Source organism: Amia ocellicauda, chromosome 10, assembly GCF_036373705.1.
Source record: "Amia ocellicauda isolate fAmiCal2 chromosome 10, fAmiCal2.hap1, whole genome shotgun sequence".
In the NCBI taxonomy this organism is placed as follows: Eukaryota; Metazoa; Chordata; class Actinopteri; order Amiiformes; family Amiidae; genus Amia; species Amia ocellicauda.
Genome location: NC_089859.1, coordinates 26,437,303 through 26,456,986, shown reverse-complemented (window position 1 = coordinate 26,456,986; position 19,684 = coordinate 26,437,303). Strand labels below are relative to the sequence as shown.

General features: G+C 37.6%; 1 protein-coding gene across 7 annotated transcripts in view; it reads left to right on the top strand.

Moving 5' to 3' along the window:
• Nucleotides 1-19,684, top strand: part of elmo1 (engulfment and cell motility 1 (ced-12 homolog, C. elegans)) — a 115,154-nt gene that overhangs the window by 10,891 nt on the left and 84,579 nt on the right. For 4 of the 7 annotated variants that reach the window (XM_066715754.1, XM_066715752.1, XM_066715753.1 and 1 more), the window contains exons 2-6: nt 11,295-11,456; nt 12,777-12,817; nt 14,343-14,415; nt 15,088-15,138; nt 16,717-16,886. In XM_066715754.1, coding sequence (XP_066571851.1) covers nt 11,379-11,456; nt 12,777-12,817; nt 14,343-14,415; nt 15,088-15,138; nt 16,717-16,886 — 413 coding nt within the window. In that variant the 5' untranslated portion in view covers nt 11,295-11,378. Of the gene's footprint in view, nt 1-2,486; nt 2,595-2,818; nt 2,978-3,704; nt 3,810-11,294; nt 11,457-12,776; nt 12,818-14,342; nt 14,416-15,087; nt 15,139-16,716; nt 16,887-19,684 lie in introns of those variants that run through there. The other 3 variants (XM_066715749.1, XM_066715750.1, XM_066715751.1) reach the window with 3 other exon arrangements.

Below are 19,684 nucleotides of genomic sequence, written 5' to 3'. Positions count from 1 at the left end.
GGTTCAGTGAAGGTTTTAGCTTTGAACCTACCTTAGGATTTGTGGTGAAAAGCAATTGTGGAATCTATAATAATAAAAAAAAACAATCAAAATTACAAAATAAGACCCTCCTCAAGTTTGCTACTGTGGTAATAGCCTGGCTTCAGAGACTGTGCATCTCCTAGCACTTCCGGTCAAGAACTGTATTGGTTTTAAATGAATGGTCTTTGACACAGTACTTGTTTTGTTGCTGGTATCTCCAGCGGCCTGAACCTTTCACTCACATCCATCTTCGGAATGGCTGAGCTCTCTGCGTGAAGTCACGATGAAGGCAGTAAAAGATCAGTCACCATGGCTGCCTCTGTAGATCATTAAAAACGGTACATCCATTTGGGCAGAATAATGCAACCTTAAAGGGCTGTCCTTTCACTTATAGACATCTGGGGTCAACTGTCATTTTCAGGGTGGCTTGTCCTTTAGTGTTTGGCCCTCAGCTTTAGAAGTCGGTGGTCCAGTCACACAGTCTTTATTCTTAAATGGTGTGCTTTGTTGTCATTTGCTCTTTCCAGCTTTTAACTTATTACTCAAGTTAGCCTCCTAGTGCTTTGGCTGACCTGTGGTTTTAAATTAATTGATTCATGTTTAAAATACTTGCACTTTGCCTGTTTGTTAGTGCTCTGGTTGGGAATGGAATGTTTTAAAAATTATTTGACCATGGGATGGAGAGTGTATGACATAGCTGAAGGACAAGATACGTTACTGCATGACTTAATGCTCTAGTGATCAGGTTTGAGGGTTTCAAAGAAAAATAAATGCAGTAAAATCCTACAATTATTGATCCCGACCTTTTCTTTTGAAACCACTAGGGAGGTCTTTCTGTGAACCATTTTTCTTTTCTTTCCTACTCTGAGAGAGAGAGGTTTGTGTTTTGTTTTTTTTGTGTGGGGAAGAAGAATGTCATTGAGTTTCTTCTGGGACTATTAGGCATAAAGAGGAGGACTGAATTACTCTGAACTGTATAAATTAAGACTTCTTTGGCACAACACAATCCATCACTGTAATAACTCCTGATTTAATTTTCTTCAGACAAGCAGTTTGCCGGTGGTATACTCCTTGCTCATTATTTAGATTAGTGAGAGGGGGAAAATACAACTTTTGTAGAACACTGCACAGTTAGAGCCATTATGGGAACATGTACAAATCATTGCAGTATTTCGGTCGTCTGCTGAATATGATGGTGCAACATGCTTCCTTAATGATATATTTTTTTTTTACTGGCAGAGTTCATTCTCACGGGAGATTACCTAGCTTTGCAGACATTTGATGCAGAGATTACAAAAAAAAAGTGTTGTTTTCCATATCCATAACAGTGTCTGCAGTTTTTTATCCCCTCCACACTTCCAAGTCCTTGACTACAATAACAACCAACATCATAATGAGCCGATTTGTGGATGAGGTAGTTTGATTTTAGATATTGCAGTACAATTTGTGAGATGTTGGATGTTGCTCAAATTTATTGTCCATGACTATGACTTCTGTTAAGGAAATATACTGTTTTGATGTCTTTTTTTCTGAGGGGTGTTCATTTGTGTCTGGGCTAAAGAACCATTGTATTCCAAAGTCCTAAAACCACCAGAGCGGTCTTTCCTCAGATTACTGTAACACACCTGAAAAGACACCCCCTTCGTACAGCGTGTGCTGTGTAAGGGGTGTGTCCAGCAGAAAGCCTATGCCCAAGGTCATTGAAATCCTTGTTGACTTTACTGAACCCCTGTGCTCTGTGTGTGTTAGCAAGAAGATGTTTTCGTGTTCTCATTTCATCTGGACCATATTCATTGCACAATTGATCTGCCAAATGTCCCTCTGAATTGCATCATATTCCTGGATTGTTTGTGGTCTTGGAGCATTCTTTCACATACCAAACATTTAAACAAAAATATTTGTACACACTACGCTGGACTAGCTGTGAACATATACTGCTATAGATTCTCTGCTTAAGACATCAGTTGTGTAATGGTTTAGCACACTAATATTTCAGATGCAAAATAAACCTTTTGAGTGACTTGGTAAGTTTATCTAAATCTTTACTTTTCATGACAGTTATAAAAGTCTTCCCTTAAGTCCCTTCCATGAAAGAGAATGTCAGGATAAGAATGAACCTGTTACTACACAATATTTATTATCTGTGACCTTTTATATTACAATTTAAAGGGGAATACAGACATTGGTCTTCTGGTATCCTTTTAGCTTTTACCAGATTTCCATTTACAATTGCTTCTGGATTATACAGAGAGGAACTCTCGTTTAACTCATATTATCATATTTTGGAACCTCAAAATGCTGCTACCATATCCTCACTAAAACTGTTAGACAGGAAGAATTAAAAACGGCTTCCTGTCACCTTTCATTTTGTCATTTCTTTGAATTTTGCCGCTCTTTGTTTCTGTAGCAGGCCGGCTTCCTTTTCAAATGATGGTACGCCTACTTCCTATTTGACTTACCCTTCTCTTTTTGATGATGCAGAGGAACCTCTGAGAAAAACAAAAAACAAAACAGGTCTGCAGCTGGGCACACACATCTTTCAAAGAAGAGTTTTGTATTGGAGAAACCCATAAGTAAGTAAGAATAGAAATGCCTTTTGAGTGTGTTGTACGCATTTATACATATATAAATATATATTATATATTTAGGAACACAGTTCATTGAAAGATTGTGTTTACCAGACAGATAGGCAGAGAAGCTCTTCAGTGCTTTCCTGCTCGTTACAGGATTTCCTGATCAAGGCAAAGACCCGCTTGCTTCTAGGCAGCACATAGACTTCAAGTTGGCTTCCTCTGAGACGCAGGGTGTGGTTTGTAGAGTGTTTAAATCCTTTTAGGGACCTTTTAATACCATACTATTATAACTCTTGATTATAGTCATTCAGACAGAAATTTGGTAATAGAAGGGAGCTATATTAATTTTCCAGTTACGTCTGTACTACTACTGTACTAACCAGGTAGGTGGTGCCGTGGTTCAGCTCACTGCTCTTCCTTGTAAGACGGTTTGAACTTTTTTTGCAAATTTCATGTTGATTTTCTGTCTCAGAACTGTACTGAGGTCCCTGCATGGTAGCACAGTAGAGAGGATGCTACGTGATTGTCCTTTTCTTTTTCCTTTTTTTCCTTTTCCTCCTTGGCATCTCTGTGTTTATTCTGGGGAAATTTGAAAGCTTTCACATTTATACCAAACATCCTTTTAAGCTAAGAGAAAACGGTTTCGCAATATATCATTCTAATGTGTTTGTTGGACTTTTGCTGATTTCTGTTTAGCAAGACATCCTGCCTTTTGCATGTGCAATGTTAATATTTTATTTCACACAAGTAAGATGTGCCAAAGTTTCCAAAGTATATGTGATGTGGCTTCCTGCAGTTTTGTATACACCCAAAGCAGAGAAATGTATTGTAATGTAACTGTTCTTTCTAGCCAGTGTTATTAATCTTACTTTTTCAAATGTTTCAGATTTGTATCATGTAAATGTTACATCAGTAATAGGGAATTATTGTGCATGCTTAGCAACTTATTATATAGGGAATTATGTCCAATGCAGATATTAAGAATACAAATGATGGTAAGCGATCTCCATTTCTGTCATCGATTTCAGCGACCATACTTTTCTGCCTAAATACAGCATATTTGGTCTAGCCATTTAACAGGATATCCTGGTGACTGGAAGGCAGAAGCATGTTGATGAGGTGGTGTTTTTTCTTAGATCGAAAAACGAACAATGGGCAGTGGCAACTCCTCACTTATATGACAACTGAATTTAAATAATAAATTATAAAACAATGGTGAGTAGATACTATTAAAACAAAGTATTTTACTATGTTTTAGTTTTAATTGTTAATGCATACTTTGATATAATATAACATATGAATCACTTAGTGCATTGAGGTTTTTCATTTAATGTGTGTTTTATGGCTAATGAGAAGAGCCAGTCTTCTCTTCTGAATGCACAGGAACCATTACAGACTGTGTCTTACAATCTCCTTTAACTTTTAAAGTATGATACTGTTTACGAAACAAAAAATTACCAAGCCTGGGTCTTACTTCATGGCGAAGCCAATCAACAATGTATGTCAAGGTGTGTGGGTGACCTTCTTCAAACTGCTCATAAATGTCTAAAAGGCTTATAGATATTTACAGTAAAATAGAATTAATTCAGGCTGTGTGTTATTTTACCAGAAACCACATGGTAGGGGACATGTTTTGTGTATTTGATTTAATTTATACTCTTTAGTTCTAGGCACACATTTGTTGTCAGTGGTGTAGGAAGTGACTGTTTTACTCTGTTTTACTCATTTCTGTTTGAAATGGCTAATGACATACAACTGGAAAACAAGATGGTTGCATTGCCTGGCCTTTTCTGAGCTAGGGCTGAACTGCGAAATTGGCATATTTTATTTTCCTTCTTTCTTAGTACGATCATTGACATCTTGACCTTTTATTGTTTTATTTTAACAAGGCCCAGCTGTCACTGTGAGACGTTTACACTTTGGTGTTTAGTCATGCAGCCAACGTTAACAAAAATAATGGCGTTTAATTGAATTAAAGCAGTTTGGTTCAGCTGAACAAAAAACCCCAGTTAAGAAGAGATGTCACCTAAAGGCTGTTGAACAGTGTGCAGAATGGTGAATTCAGTTTGATGTATGGTTGTTATGTGTACACGCCCTTCTTGTCATATTAAAAATGCATTTTAGTGAAATTGGAATCGCTGTTGTGACAATCTGCACACTGTTTGTATCCTTTGTTTTGCTTGACTGGGTTCAGCCGTTCTAGTTTCCCCGTCTTTTGTCATTAAGACAACAACCACAAGTAAGAATGTAATGGCTTTAGGCAGAAATAAATGATTGCAGTTCACTGCTTTGTTTTGATTTCAATACTACTGCATGGCATGGTGGGCTGTAACATACAACCCTGTGGTGTTTTGCAAGTGCCAGATTAATGGTTATTGAATATATTTTGAAATCTGTTAGACATCAGCAGCTATCAATATATAGATGCATCCTTAATTTTAGTAGAGAAATGGGATTTATATACGTAATATTTTTTCTTGCCAGAGATCAGCTGTAATTACAGTGACCACACCCTTGTTTATTGTTATAGTGTTACTGCAAGACAGCGTGCGGTGACCTTGTAAATCATCACCCAACCAGACAGATGGCGAAATGAGCCAACTTGCTGCCTCTCTTCTAAAGCAGTGGTTATGATGGTGACACTTCACAGCTTTCATTGATTATGACTGCACTGAAGTCTATGAAAAGAGATTTGAAGCTGCTTGCATGTGAAGCGCATCGAACAAGGGCATGTGACAGACGAGGAATTGTAAAATACAGATTTTGAAATTGAAACAACGTCCTCAATATGACACTTTCTTTTCATTGCACCATCATGCTGAGTAACACATCATGATTTTTAGCAGAATTGTAGAGGTCACCTCCCGCCCCCCCTTTTATTTTTTTTCTTCCCCCTCCTGACACCATTGACGTGACCTGGGAATTGCTGCAGCCTTCTGCTTGCTGAGAATTGAGAAGACAATATCCCTTCTTCCCCTCATGAATTATTTAACTGTGATGCTTCATTGTCTGTATTCCAAAAAGGTCTAATTGTGTCTGCCCCCCATTAAGTCTGTTCCCCATTCTTACCAGTAACTGGTACTTCAGTCCATAGTTTAGCATTAATTATGAATTTATTATCTATTACAGAATCAGTCACGATATGGAGAAAATCCTGAAGGCTTAACATCATTCTCCTCCTGTAAACCTAAAATAAAGTGAATAAAGTGCAATAGGTTAAGTATCTGTTCAGTTTTGCATGTGCATTAAAAAAAAACAAAAAACTCCTCTGCAGGACATATTAATGTGAACTCTCATTTTACATAAAGTAAGAGGCAGCCTTCTGTGGAGAAGAAATTTAAAAAAAGTCCTTGTGCTTGCTTGAACCACTTTTTGGCTTGGAATTATACTACCTATCAAGCTGTTAATGTAGTTTACCTGTTCTTAAATCCCCAATTTCCTGCACTGATTTGTTTAGGAATTTATTGAATTATTGAATTTATTGAGTACTATGGGTATATATAATCCATAATGAACACAGTGGGATATGTGCCGTTTGATCCAAATTGTATATTAGGTTAAATCCATTGTATATGATTTAAAAAGAATAAATCCTTCTTATCACGTCAACATACTGATATGCCCTTTGCTCAAAGAGTGAATCTTATCTGAAGGACATTTTAGTTATATTTATACAGTTGTTTTGTGGGGATTAAAACAAACCATTTAAATATATATCATGATTGAAGGGAATATTTGTGAAATGATACTGAAAAGGTCTCCAAGCCCAGACAATGGTTTGTAGTCTCTGCAGTAGACCGCTCCCTTCTCAATGTTCTCTCAGTTTGTATTCCTTTCTAGGGATCGACCGATATGTTTTTTTCACGGCCAATACCGATACCGATTATTTGTGATCAAGGAGACCAATAACCGATAATTGGGTCCGATGTATACATACACACACATTTGCGGTAAATATTTTAATTTGACTGTCAATATTGAAAGTAGCATAAACACCAACACAAAACTTCCTCTAAATGCGTTTAATTTTTTTAAATTAAATACCAGAAAACATAACATTTAAACATAATATTTTGAAAAATAAAGTGCAGGGAGCTCGTAGCAGCATTTTTTGTAAACTGAACTGAAATTTTACATAGATTAACTCAATAATTAACTCAATAGCTCCACAAAACAGGTACATTTCGTGAGTGCGAAAGCAAAATGTTCGCTGTGTTACCATTGCTAAACCTCCTAATGTTAGCTAGCTCCTAGCTACCATCATGTAAAACATTTAATGGTAAAACTCATACGGGCGAGTAATCTGTTATATAGTATGTGTTACCATTCTATGAACGGTAGCTGTCTAGTTGCATTAGCACTGACGTCGTTGATTCGTTACACAAAAATCACGGCATAAACTCAAATGTTAACTTTGGCTATTTTTTACTGCAACAAAGCACGTTATATGCAGGGACTCTGGTGAAAAAGGTGTGACTGACTGAAAAGCAGTATGAAATCCCTTATCATGTTTGCCCTATTAAACGGGGTCCTGAAAAATCGCTTTCCAATGTCTTTTTTTTTTTTTCCGATAGTAGGCTACACCAAAACATTAGTTTCAGTGGAGTAACGTTAGTCCACAAAAAACATTTACTGGGTATTAGCAATAGATGACAATGATTGTGATGTTCATTGCAACTTCAGCATTCTTACCTTTGAGAAAACAATCTCTCGTCTCAGCCATGCATATATCTCTGCTTTCCTTTTTCCCACATCTCTCTCACAAATATGGTGTACAGTGATGATTTTCCTATTTACTTGTGAGCTATAACCAATCCGATAACACTGCGGGCGGGACATTGTGCCAGACTAGATGCAGAAACCTTTCTGAGGAATGCGGCTGCATCTGAGACAGTGCAGCGCATTTGAAAAAAAAAAAAAAGATAGGCCCATCTTATCGGCAATCATATCGGACAAATTAACGATTCAGATAATTGGAAATATTATCAATATTGGATCCAATAATCGGCCAGGCTGATAATCGGTCAATCCCTATTCCTTTCTATAGAGTCCCCAGGAATTCAGTGTCATTAGATTGTATTGTGATTGCAATAGTCATTTTATTATTCATCATAAACATTAAAGTTCTTCAAAACAAACTTGCATTATTTTCTTGAAGTAAAGTAAGAGAAGAAACATGTTTTTAGAGGTATTGAAACTTCTATCCTGATGCATTTAACTGCATGTCACATGCTTATGTATTTCATAGATTCTTATAGAATCTGGGTTTTGATTTGATTTTCTATTTACTTTATGTAAAAGAAGGGAACATAAATTGTAAGTGTTGTATCCAGTATTCAGATCCTTAAGATTGGTCCCTTGGGGGGGGTAACTGCAAAATCCCCAAGAGGCTTCCTTCCCTATTGAAATAATGAGTGGATTTTTCAGTTGTTCAGAAAATGAAAATCGGACCATGTGTTTTAAGTGTCCTTACTACTTTATTTTCGACGTTGTTTACTGGCAAAATCATGCAGATGCTGCATGAGGTTTCTTTCCAGAAGCACTTTTATCAAAGTGAGCACACTGAATGAAACCTGGACACAAAAGATCTTTAAAGCCTGACACTGAAGAATATGGGACAGTCGGTTTCTATCCAAGGTTGTCATTGATGCCTTTTGCAGCTTTAAAGCTGTTTATAACGATGGTTTGTAACTTACATTGACCATCACTTATGTCCTGAAATAAAAAAGAAAATAGTGTCCCTCTAGTGATCTTTGTGATGCATGTGTTCATGGTAGATAATGAGCGTGCAGTGCAAAACAACCCAAAATGAGTCCCAAAATTTCACAGCAACATTTAATTTGTTGTATGTGGCTTTCATTGACATATTGCCATATTCTGTGATGTAGGGAAGTGCAATGTTACCTTCATCAATCTAATATGAATTCTTATTCGACTAGGCTATAGGTTACCTTAATGTGATTTTTTTATTTATAATGACTTAATCCTTTGGATTATAAAACTACTAAGGTATATTTCATTACACAATGGGACAGGAAAGAAGAGCTAGGCTTTTCAGGTTAAATCCTGGGTCCTGTTTTGCAGTGTCAATTCACAATGAGAAGATTTGGGAGTGGTGTTTTCCTTGCTTAGATTTCGTACAGTTTCCTCCAGCTGCGGTGCTGGAATGGACCCATACACACATGTAATCCAGAACTGCTTTGCTTCCTGGAGTCTCTTGATTTGGCTTGGTATGTTTTGAAAAGAGAGGGTAGACCGGTTCGTGTCTGTGTGTGATTGCCTCTTCATGGCTCTGCGTCCAGGGAAAAAAAAAATCCTTCAAGTTGCCTCTGTTATGAGCACAGGGACGACGCACCCAGACTGGGTTTTAGTCAATGAAAGGAGATCTGTGCTGGGTTATCAGAGATTTTAATTGCGATGCAGTTCAGGGCCAAATCTCCTGACAGGTGCTTTCATTGCACATGGCCATGAGGCGTCTCTGTTCTTTGCACGTTTCCACCTAATCTGACCATGATTTTATTCATATATTCGGTGTCTGATGAGATGCATAAAACAAAAACAAAATGATTTTCACGGGACCTGACTCTGAATCCATTAAGCTAGTCATCGCTGGAGAACAACAATTCAAAATAACTAGTTTTACTGATTTATATAAATATTTTCTTCAAGTCTCATTGGGAAGACATCTATATTGAAAATCCTGGACCAACTAAGTGAAAGCTGAAATCACACGCATTCGTGAAGTTTACATTTTGGAACTGCATTAAAAGCATAGTGAATGCAATACTACTGAAGGCTACATTCTGCATTCTGTAAACTGACTCCTTAATAATACTTATTGCTAATAGTGTTTATATTAATAAGGTATTGTTAATTGGGTTTAAAATCCACAGATGGATCATTTTTCATTTTGCCAGTCCTGGCACTTCTGCCTTGCGGGCATTTGTTTTCACCACAGATGTGTCCATTGCCTGCTGTGTAATCTGACGCTGACTTTTGAGATCAGTCTTGTTAAGATAAAACCTGATAAATTCTGAACCCCTCACTGCCATGGTCAGCAGCACTTGCCCGGGTCCTGCCCTGTGAAATCTTCTTCACAGATGGAGATGCTTTACAGAAACTGAGGATTCACACTTCCTCTCTGTTTTGAAATTCACACCATTGAATTTTTCCTCCTAACTTTTCCCATGTTGAAAGCTAGTTTAGCTTATTTTTGCCTCCAATGTCTCCTATTGTATTAGTTGTGAATTGCCATGAAAGATGCAGTGTGATGCATTCATTGAAAGAACACAATGTAAACTAGATTTTAGAATGCTGAGCATTATATGAAATGTATGTTTTAAAAACAAAACAAAAAATGTTCCAACTACATTCTACTTCTAGAAGCAAGAGGGGACTATATTGCGCTTTAATTTGTGTGTATATATACACTCATCACCATCAGCCCATATCGATCCACTGCTGGATGAAGGCCTCCCCAAGATCTTTCCACTTACTTCTATAGATTTTATTTTATATATAATTAGAGAAAAATAAATGTATATAAACAAATCTGAAATCTGTGAGATACAGAGAGCGAAGCATTGCTGACACTGCCATCTTTTCTTTCTTTCCACTTGTGTTTGTAATTGATGATGCTATCCACCCTACTTTCCTGATTATGATTAGTTCAGCCAGAATAACAGATTTCTCGTAGCTGTATCTCTCGCTGCTCTTGGCCTCGAAAGCTCTTTAGCATTCCCTCACTTATCTCCTCAGCCCAGCAGGGCCTCCACAAAATCACACGATTTAAGCTCTTAAGCATTATACGTTCCCCTTTTCCCCTTCATGCTTTTCCTTTTTTTTTTTTTGGAGTGGCTTTAATTAATAAGACTTTTATATGTCCTGGTCATTAGCTTAATGGGGTTGAAGTGGTCTAGTGTGTCTCATGCCAGAAGCACAGAGCTGCTCTTGAGTCATGATTGATATTGTAGGGGGTTCAGGTAGCAGGGTGGCACTTCAAGCACCTGATTCCCTCTTCAGTACACATAATATAAAGCAGTTAGAAAACAAATATTGTTAATATTAATAAATGAACCCCAGTTTTTTTTTTTTTTTTATAGACGTGCTCCCTCTCCCAGCTCCCCGTTTTGGAATGATTAATTGTGAATCAACATGGTGCACGCTTATACAGAAATAAAATAAATTGTTCTACAGATGCGTCTGCACACTGACGTGGTTTTTGTTGACAGCAGTGCAAACTTTAAGACACCTGGTGAGCCACAGGGGTCAGTGTGGTTGAGCAGGCTGTGGATTTGGTCAACTGGGAGCCCCCTCAACCCCACTCATGTTTAGCCGAGAAACCTTTCTAGTGCATTTGATCATCAAGTCTTTGTACATTGTTTTCCATCTATCCCCATTGCAGTGTACCTGCAGACACAGTGTATGTGCTCTAGAGTAAATAAATAAGCATATTTTCCAAATTTCTTGATAAACATTTTAAATGGTATAGAACTGCTGAAAGATTTGCATATAACAATTCTGACAGAAAAAGTTCCAGGGACTTGTGTGTTTGTGTGTGTGTTGGGGAGATTGTCAGAATCAGGAGCAATGCCAGCCCTTCTTTTCAAGCTCCTGGTACGATATGTCAGACTGCGTTTGTAAATGTTGTACTTCCTTGCAGAACTGTTGTAATTAATTGGTTTATTTGTTTCCCTGTAGATTTGGATGAGAGGGGCCTGCCTGTGGTTGTGAGGACTTTTTCCTGCCTGTATTGAGCGCCCCCCGCTCCCAGCTTCCGCTGCCATGCCACCGCCGGCCGATATAGTGAAGGTGGCCATCGAGTGGCCGGGGGCCTTCCCCAAACTCATGGAAATAGACCAGGTGAGTGAGCTGGGTGGGGCTGTCCGCTCATCAGTCCTCTCTCCGTAGACTAGGTAGGAACTTTCATAGACTATAGTATGGAAGACTTGTTCCATTTTTTTCTGACCTACTTTGTGACTGGTAAGTCCTTTTGAGATCTAGCTGAAAACCTGAAAAAAACAACCATCTGTGTATGAACATCCAGTCTTAAAATAAGTTCTGTATTTTTAACTAATATGAATGATAATCTGGCTCCCATTTCAAATATATTTACTAATGGAAATCTCGGTGAATATAACCCACTCTGAGTTTCAGAGTTTAAACCTAAACCTAAAATACTAGCTACCGGGAGCTCTAGCCAATCCCTTGCTTATAACTCATCGTGTTATGGGACATCATATTTGCATATTGAGCAGTGTCGGCAGAATGATGAACAGTGTTTCATGGTGTAAGGGTATTTTTTTCTTTTGATTGTTGAAAATCACCTTGCAGCATTCATAAAACAAAATGTCTCCTGTAACTTTCCATAACCTTAAACCTGCAGGTTAAGCAGCAGGCAGCCGGTAAACATGTCTGAGAGAATATCTTGGGACAATGAGCATATTGGCTGGAAAAAGCATATGTAAAACTGTTAGTTAATCATCCCATCATCATATATATGCTGTTCTATGTATGCCTGCAAGACACAAAACCAAGGCAGTGTTTGCTTGTTTACTTATGCATTATTGATAAAATCTTCACAAAGATAATCATGATGAATAATTGAGCCCTGTGGGGATATATGTCTATGCAGTATGATTATTTTGACCTTCATCTCCTCTACTCCGATGTGTAGACAATGTAATATATGTGGTCTAGCAGAGCCTTTGTATTATTAAAGTGAACTTTTTTGTTGCTGCTACATTTCTGTGACAGCTGCTTTTGCTTGCCTACTCTTGTGACCTTCAGGCAGCTATTCATGTGGTCAAAAATATCCCTGTTGCTACTCCCTACTGTTTGGTTTGATGAGAGCTTTTGAGACTTCTGGAGGGATTGGAATTGGACATTGGGCAGCGCAGTGTATTTCTTTATCCAGGATGTGCTTTCTCAGAGGATGTCTGCAGTTTGAACACTGTTATTCAGTGAAGAAGGCTTATGTGTATTTCAGGAGCCTTGTATACCTTTTATAAAAGGTATAAATATACATTTTAAGGCAACTTGAATCTAGGCTTAGGTTTATAAAACATAAATACCAAGGGCTGAAAAAATCGAGATTGTCAACTAGGACTTCAACAAACATCAACATCAGTACCCATACATCTTGTCTGTGCATAATTACTTTGTTTGTTTCCCATTTTACAGAAAAAGCCACTCTCATCTATTATAAAAGAAGTATGTGAAGGGTGAGTAATTTCAGTTTATAGGGTTGCTATAATTTGTAATTTCACAGATATTTAACCCTATAAACACTTCATAATTCTTTGATTTTCCTTGATTTCATTATTTGGCTGAATAAATTGACCTCAAACAAGTAATTGTGTAAGCTTGTGATTACCAGTGGGGTTTAATTTATAATCTATTGGGAACCCATCTGATAGATGTGTGTGAACAATTAATAAAGTGGTCCTTGACTCTTATGACATTTTTACAGCATACAGTAAATGCAGTGCAACATCTGAGCAGCTGACAAAGAGCACCAATACAAAAACACCACCACCACTTGTCCTCTTTTTTTTTAAAGGAATTATTTCTGTGCCACGTAAAGAGGACATGACCTCCTTTATACTACTGCAAAACACTGTATGCTGTAAAGCATTCTCTGAAAGAATGTGACTGTGAACCGTTAACTTAAACAAAACGAAACAAAACAAACCTCAGGGATCCAAACTTCACTTGGCATTCCCCTTAGAGCTTAGTTAGTACTTCTATAGGGGACCCCCCAAGGAAAATCCCAGTGTTCTGGAGGTCCATCCATAGCTGTCATGCCTCCCTTTTCAGTAGGAGATTTATACCTGTGCCCCAGCCCGGCAGTGGCTGGTTCTGTGCTTCTTGAGGAACATTCACCTCAACCGAGGGGGTTCATGTATTGATGGTATAGATTGAGTTGTTTCTCTTTGAAGAAGCAGGCGTTCAAAACTACATACCCAGCCAACTCTGCAGGCATACTAATAGTCTGGTCTGCTGGAGTCCCCTGCCTATCCTGATGAAGTTACACTTAAAGACTGGTACCCTGGCCTCATTCAGGCTATTTTTACACTCGGGCTATAAAAGCCGATCCCACTCTCCAGCACAGTTCCACTATGTGGCATATGATTGATGATTCAAAAGGGCCGTTACTGGAATGCCTGGCTGGATGTTGGACCCAGACATCTTAAGATCTACTTATTTAATTGAAGCGGTTGAAATCCTTTGTGTTTTGTGTATAACCTGTCTGTATGTTATACATATTTCATTGCCTTAGTGAACGTGGTGCATTTTTCCAATTAAACCTGCCTACATAATGCATCATACTGTTCCAGTTTCTGTTCCTGACTGGCAATTAATAGATCAGTCTGCTCTCCGTCCTAATGTAGCTCTGCAGGACATGGATAATGTGTTTGAAATGCAAATCATTGACCATGTTGTGCTTTTTTTTTTAGCAACTGTGGATCAATCCCTTCTCTGTAATCAGAGGCAGATGGATATATTCGTGCATTATCCACTTCACTGTGAATTATATGAAATAACTTTTTAAATCGGAATGGTAAAATTCCAATTAGTTTTCCATATAATAAGGTTACCAATACAGTAAGTTAATTTAAGAGTTACTGTATTGTAGTTAATTAAAACCAGTCTGATCGAGGCTTTGGTGACGAACTATATTCATGGTGTGATTTCTCTATCTTTAAAATCTTATGTTAATTTTGTTTTTATTTATTTTACATACAGCTGGTCACTGGGAAACCATGAAAACTTTGCTCTGCAGCATGCAGATGTCACTAACTTCTATATCACAGAAAAGGTAAATCTCAATAGTTTCACTTATTTATTTTATTATTGGTTTCACTGGTATTATTAATGTACAGTTTGTCTTTTTGTGCTTTTAGTTTAAAGGTGTGCAATTCATACTTCAGTTTCCAGGCATTACATTTCTATGCATGACTTAATTATATTGATTTAGTCAGAGTATATATTTTTCTAAACCCTTTTTATTATTGTATATTATTTTCTATGTTGAGTCTCCATTGTTCATTTACCACCCCCTACCTTCCAGTCATTTAAAAAATAAAAAATGCAGAGTGAAGATCCTCTTTACATACATGCTTGTGTGTACAGGGCAGCATCCAGTTAACTTTGCTCTTTGAAGGAATGGCATAACTGGGGTTTTTGTTCACAGGCTACTGGGACATTAACTTATAAAACTTTCATTACCTTTGTACAATGTTATGAATATCAAATTGAACTTTGCCACATTCCAAAAGCTTAAGAAAACTATAGATTTTTCCATAAAATACATTTGAAAACCTCCTTCTTTGAAATAACTGCTACTGTGGCTTTTGCTAAAGTCAACCCCCCTTGTCTCAAATGAAGGTCAGCAAGCACATATCCCGTGGGAGGTGTTTACGATGATTTGTACCAGTAATTTAACAAAAATAATAATGCTTTCTTCTCTTTTTTTTTCCTCTCCCCCCAGAATCGTAATGAAATAAAAAATGGTGCAATCCTACGACTGACTTCATCTCCTGTAAGTGATGACGGCCTGTCCTTCAGTTACCATCAAATCTTGCACTCTGCACAACCTTATCCAGTCTGTGTGTTAAATATATTGACTGTAAAATGTTTACATAAAGAGCTAGGGTCATGATTGATCGTCAGCATTTCTGCAAATGAAAAGCAAACAGCTGCTGAGCCAGTAGACTTCTAAAATTGCTAAAAACATTTGTTATTGCCATCTTTCCCCCATGTTTAGGTGCCCGTCTTATTTTTCATGATCCAAGGCCCATAGGCATAGCTTTTTATGCAATACAGCTTTAGACAGAAATCATAAAATGCATTTACTTTAGTAATTTTAATATTGACAGTTAATCTGTTATCTTTAATTCATTCAACAGTTCTTAATCCATAGCTGTTTTCACCAGCCTGCTCCTAATAAAAACTTGGTGTAGTTTTCTTTACTACAAGGGAAAGTGTGTGAAGGAGAAAAAAATCTTGGTTGCTGGTTGATTTTAACAGAAATAAGGACAAGTGGGAGAGTGGACAGTTAAGATGTCTTAATATATTAAGATGTATTCATTCTCTACTGTCCATTAAGATCAAGAGGATCCTGGTAGTGTTCATTTTAGATTAGGCTGTAATGCATGAAATATCCTAAGGAGGCAGAGTGCGAGTGTGCTAATATTATCCCACATGGCAGTGTAGTAAATTGGCATTGGTTTTTGTGGTCTTCTGAATGCAGAGTAAACTGCAGACGAGTTGAAATTGTATGTAATGTTTTTTTAGTTTTTTTTTTAGCAGAGATTTAATCTGTGGTTCCTTTTTCTGGATAAGGGAACCAAATAAATTCTTCTATTTTATGTTTTTATGCAAAGTGATGTTACCTGCTCTCTAAACGAATCCTTAACATGATAATCATTCTCGTATATCTTGACTTCTCCTCATGCAGAACTTGTATATTATCCTTCTGCTTTGTTGTGCAGGAAATAGAAGCTCATGAGCAGCCTACAGTACTGCATTCAAAACAACAAAATTGCATATGGAGGACCAAATTGTGGATATGATACATTTAATTAATATTTAGCAATAGCTTTAGTTGATGCAGTTGGAGTACATTATTAGCTACTTAATGGCCTTCTAAATTCATTTTTGGCAAAGGTCTTCATATGCAAATGAGATTATTCTGGTAGATCTGTTGAAAGTGAACATAAGGGAAGAATTCTCTAATTAGTTTGAAATCTAGGTCTACGATGCAGTCTAAATATCGCACAGCCACTGTAGTCTGAAGTAACGCATTCCATCGTTGTATATGCTTAACCCAGCAGTTTTTTTTTTTTATCTTCTTTTAAGCAGATACATTCTCCACTTCATTTGTTAACACTCATTACAAATGTGTGAATCATAATGGGGGTGTTTAATATCCTGATGAGTATTTCAATTATGATTTAACAGGCTCCTTGGAGCATTTGGTTTAAGTTAATTAACCCTTTGTATTTATACCGGTGGAGTGTAATATACTACATTGGCCGATATTGACAAAATATCAACATGAAGTGGAAAACACAAACCCATCAGCTGTTCCTCTCTCTGTTGCCACTCTCGTTCCCAGGCCCACACTGCCAAGCAGCTGCACGAGCGGATCCAGTCATCCAGCATGGACGCCAAGCTTGAGGCCCTCAAAGACCTGGCCAACTCCTCCCGTGACATCACCTTTGCCCAGGAATTCATCAACCTGGATGGCATCACTCTGCTCACACAGATGGTGGAGAGCGGGACAGAGTAAGTCCAGGTTTCTCCAGTTATCATTCAGAGAATTGATGTGCCCGGGTGATCTCAGTGTTTTTGTTATTTTACAGAGCTGCCAGAAAGAGGCGGATAAGAGAGGCTTGAGGACAAAAAAAGATCAAGAGGGTTATCTCCCCTCTCTGTAAAATAACTAGTACTGGATAAAAAGGAAAGATGCTAATGAAAATGGTATAGTAATTGACATCTGTAGGAGGATATTTATTTTGTCCTTCTACAGCTCAGCTAAGCCTCTGTTTTATGAGTTCGAGATGTACTTACAAAACTTCTATATTGTTTAAAGATTATGAAATAATAAATAAATCTTGTCGCTTGAAAAGAGCCGGCATCGTTCCTTTCCTATTGCAGGGTCTGACAAATAAAATGGGTATGTTTTTGGAGTTATTGAAAAGACATTCACAAGGGTATTGCAGCCTTTTATATTTGAGTGTGAAATCTGTGGCCCGCAGTACATGACATGCAATTTTCAGGAAAGTTCTGTCAGCAAGCTGTAGAGTAAGACGAGATTTATTTTCGGTGACTGTACCGATTGAGGGCGACGTGTTTTTGAAGCAGGAATGTTCCCAATGGAAAAACGAAGCACATAAACCCTAGTTTCAAGAGTGGCATGGATTTATTAATGCATTGGGGAATCATTGCATAACCTTCTTGCCTAGTACATTTTGAAAGTGAAGCAAGGGCCATAGATGTCATACCTTTCACATGAAATCTCCTATTTAAATATTATTCTATGTACTTAACCGATTCTGAATGTTAGGTTGTGCTGCATTAAAGCCAAACAGTTCCTATACATTTATGATGCAGTGGAGGCATGTAGCTACTAGTCACAGAGTTCACTTATTTTTCTAAAAAGCGAAAGCAATAAAAACGCATTTAAAGGCAGTGACATTCTGCAGTGGAATAGCGGGTTATTGGGCCCTTTAGCCTGAATGGATCCACAAGAAGATGGCATGCTGGGATTGTTTGTTGTTTTCACATCCTGCTTCATCCATGGGTTTGTGTGGCTCCTGCTGGGACAGATTTTTCTCTAGCTGCCTGATACAGGGTACTGTATAATATTGGCCTGTGGTAAAAATCACCCGGGTCTCTGTGTTCTAGTTTGTCGACTGACTTGGTGTTAATTCAAAATATCTTATAAATTATAAGGAGCTCAGCATACCAAAGCCGTAAAGAGCTTCTTAAGTGCTTGATATTTCAAGTATATAACATGGCTGCAGTGTGCAATATATCAAAGGGCATGGTGTCTTCCCTCTCACATTAGCACCCAATTGTTTTTACAACACTGGCAAAGGGGAGGTGAAGAGATTTGCATTCTCTTTGCAGATACTCTGAAAACGTTTTGCAGTAGTCTTTCATAAGTGCTTACATAATTGTGAAAAACCCAGATAAACAGACCAAATCTGTTGCCCTTGGAGCCACCATTCCAGATAAAGGAAAATTAAAGCTCATCTTAACAAACAATCACAAGGCACGATGTCCTGGCCATATTAATGATGATGCTTAGCAAACACCTTATCATGTCGGCACACTGTACCTTTGAGCTGCCAACCACTAGAAGGCCCTTTCAAAAGATCAGTTTTATGTTTCCCTCGAACTGCAGTGTATTGATTTAAGTTGCTAATCTTGTGACTCCAGGTCTGCAGCTCGTTGGATCACCAGAATGAATAAGCACCCATTTGGCACCAAGTTCATAAAATCTCAACGTATAGATTAATTATTATTTTTTTTTTTTTTGAGGGAACTGCTTTTTCTCTTTTAGATAATACAAATTTGTGTAATAGAATATTAAATCATCTCGTCATTACAGCTTGCCTTTTATTCAAAAGTCTTTCAGTTGCAGGCAGAAGTGCAGGGTTTACGCCAATCGACACCACTTTCCCTGTGGGCTGAGGTAGCACAAAATTCAATTTCTATTTCTATTCTAATGTCAATAGTGAAGTCTAGTGCAGCATCTGGGACATTCATTTCACAGAACCAATTATGTGAACTGTGTGTTTCAGAAGTGTAGAAGTGCCAAGGATTTAAATAACATTTAAATAAGATATAAAATCTTTGAACGCATGCAGGTGGACCTGAAGTACAGTTTTTACATATTCTGAATGACAGTATTTAGGGGACTAAGCACTCTTTCATTGGTCTGGAATATGATTTTACAGTCTTTTAAATGGCATTTCAGCTGAAGCCTATATTCATCTAGTACCTTTTATGTAATTGACAGATTCTTCTTCAGATGAAGAGGAGTGTACTTGGCTCTTTCTCCTGTTGAGAGCGTATAGAGTGAAGTCTGCTCTGGAGCATTTCTATATAATTGTCTATTCAGCAGCTGTGCCCAGGATGAAAAAATGGTCATGTCCAATCCTCTTTAATGTATCTGTTTCATAGAAACCTATAAACCAATGGTGTGAATGTAGAAGTTATTACTGAGGAGACCCCTAGTGGGGGATTGATGCACAGCCATTTCAAATCTTTTTTTTTTTAACCAGCTTGGTCATTTTGGCCAAAAACAAAATTTATTTTTAATGAGCCTTGCTGAAAAAGGAGATGTAACCTTGTGGGATTTAATATTAGGAATAATTAATGGATTGTGTGGGTTTCCAGTTTGACTGATTCCTATATTGAGACCTTTTGAAGTTCACTTTTAGTTCTGTCTCTTGAAGAGGACCTACATTGGTTCATTCTAGTATGTTTCTTTTTGGATTGCAATATTCCACTTTAAAATGTGTTCTTGTTTTAGTAAAAGTTGTACCCATAAGGCCTTGTTGCCGTGCTTTCTG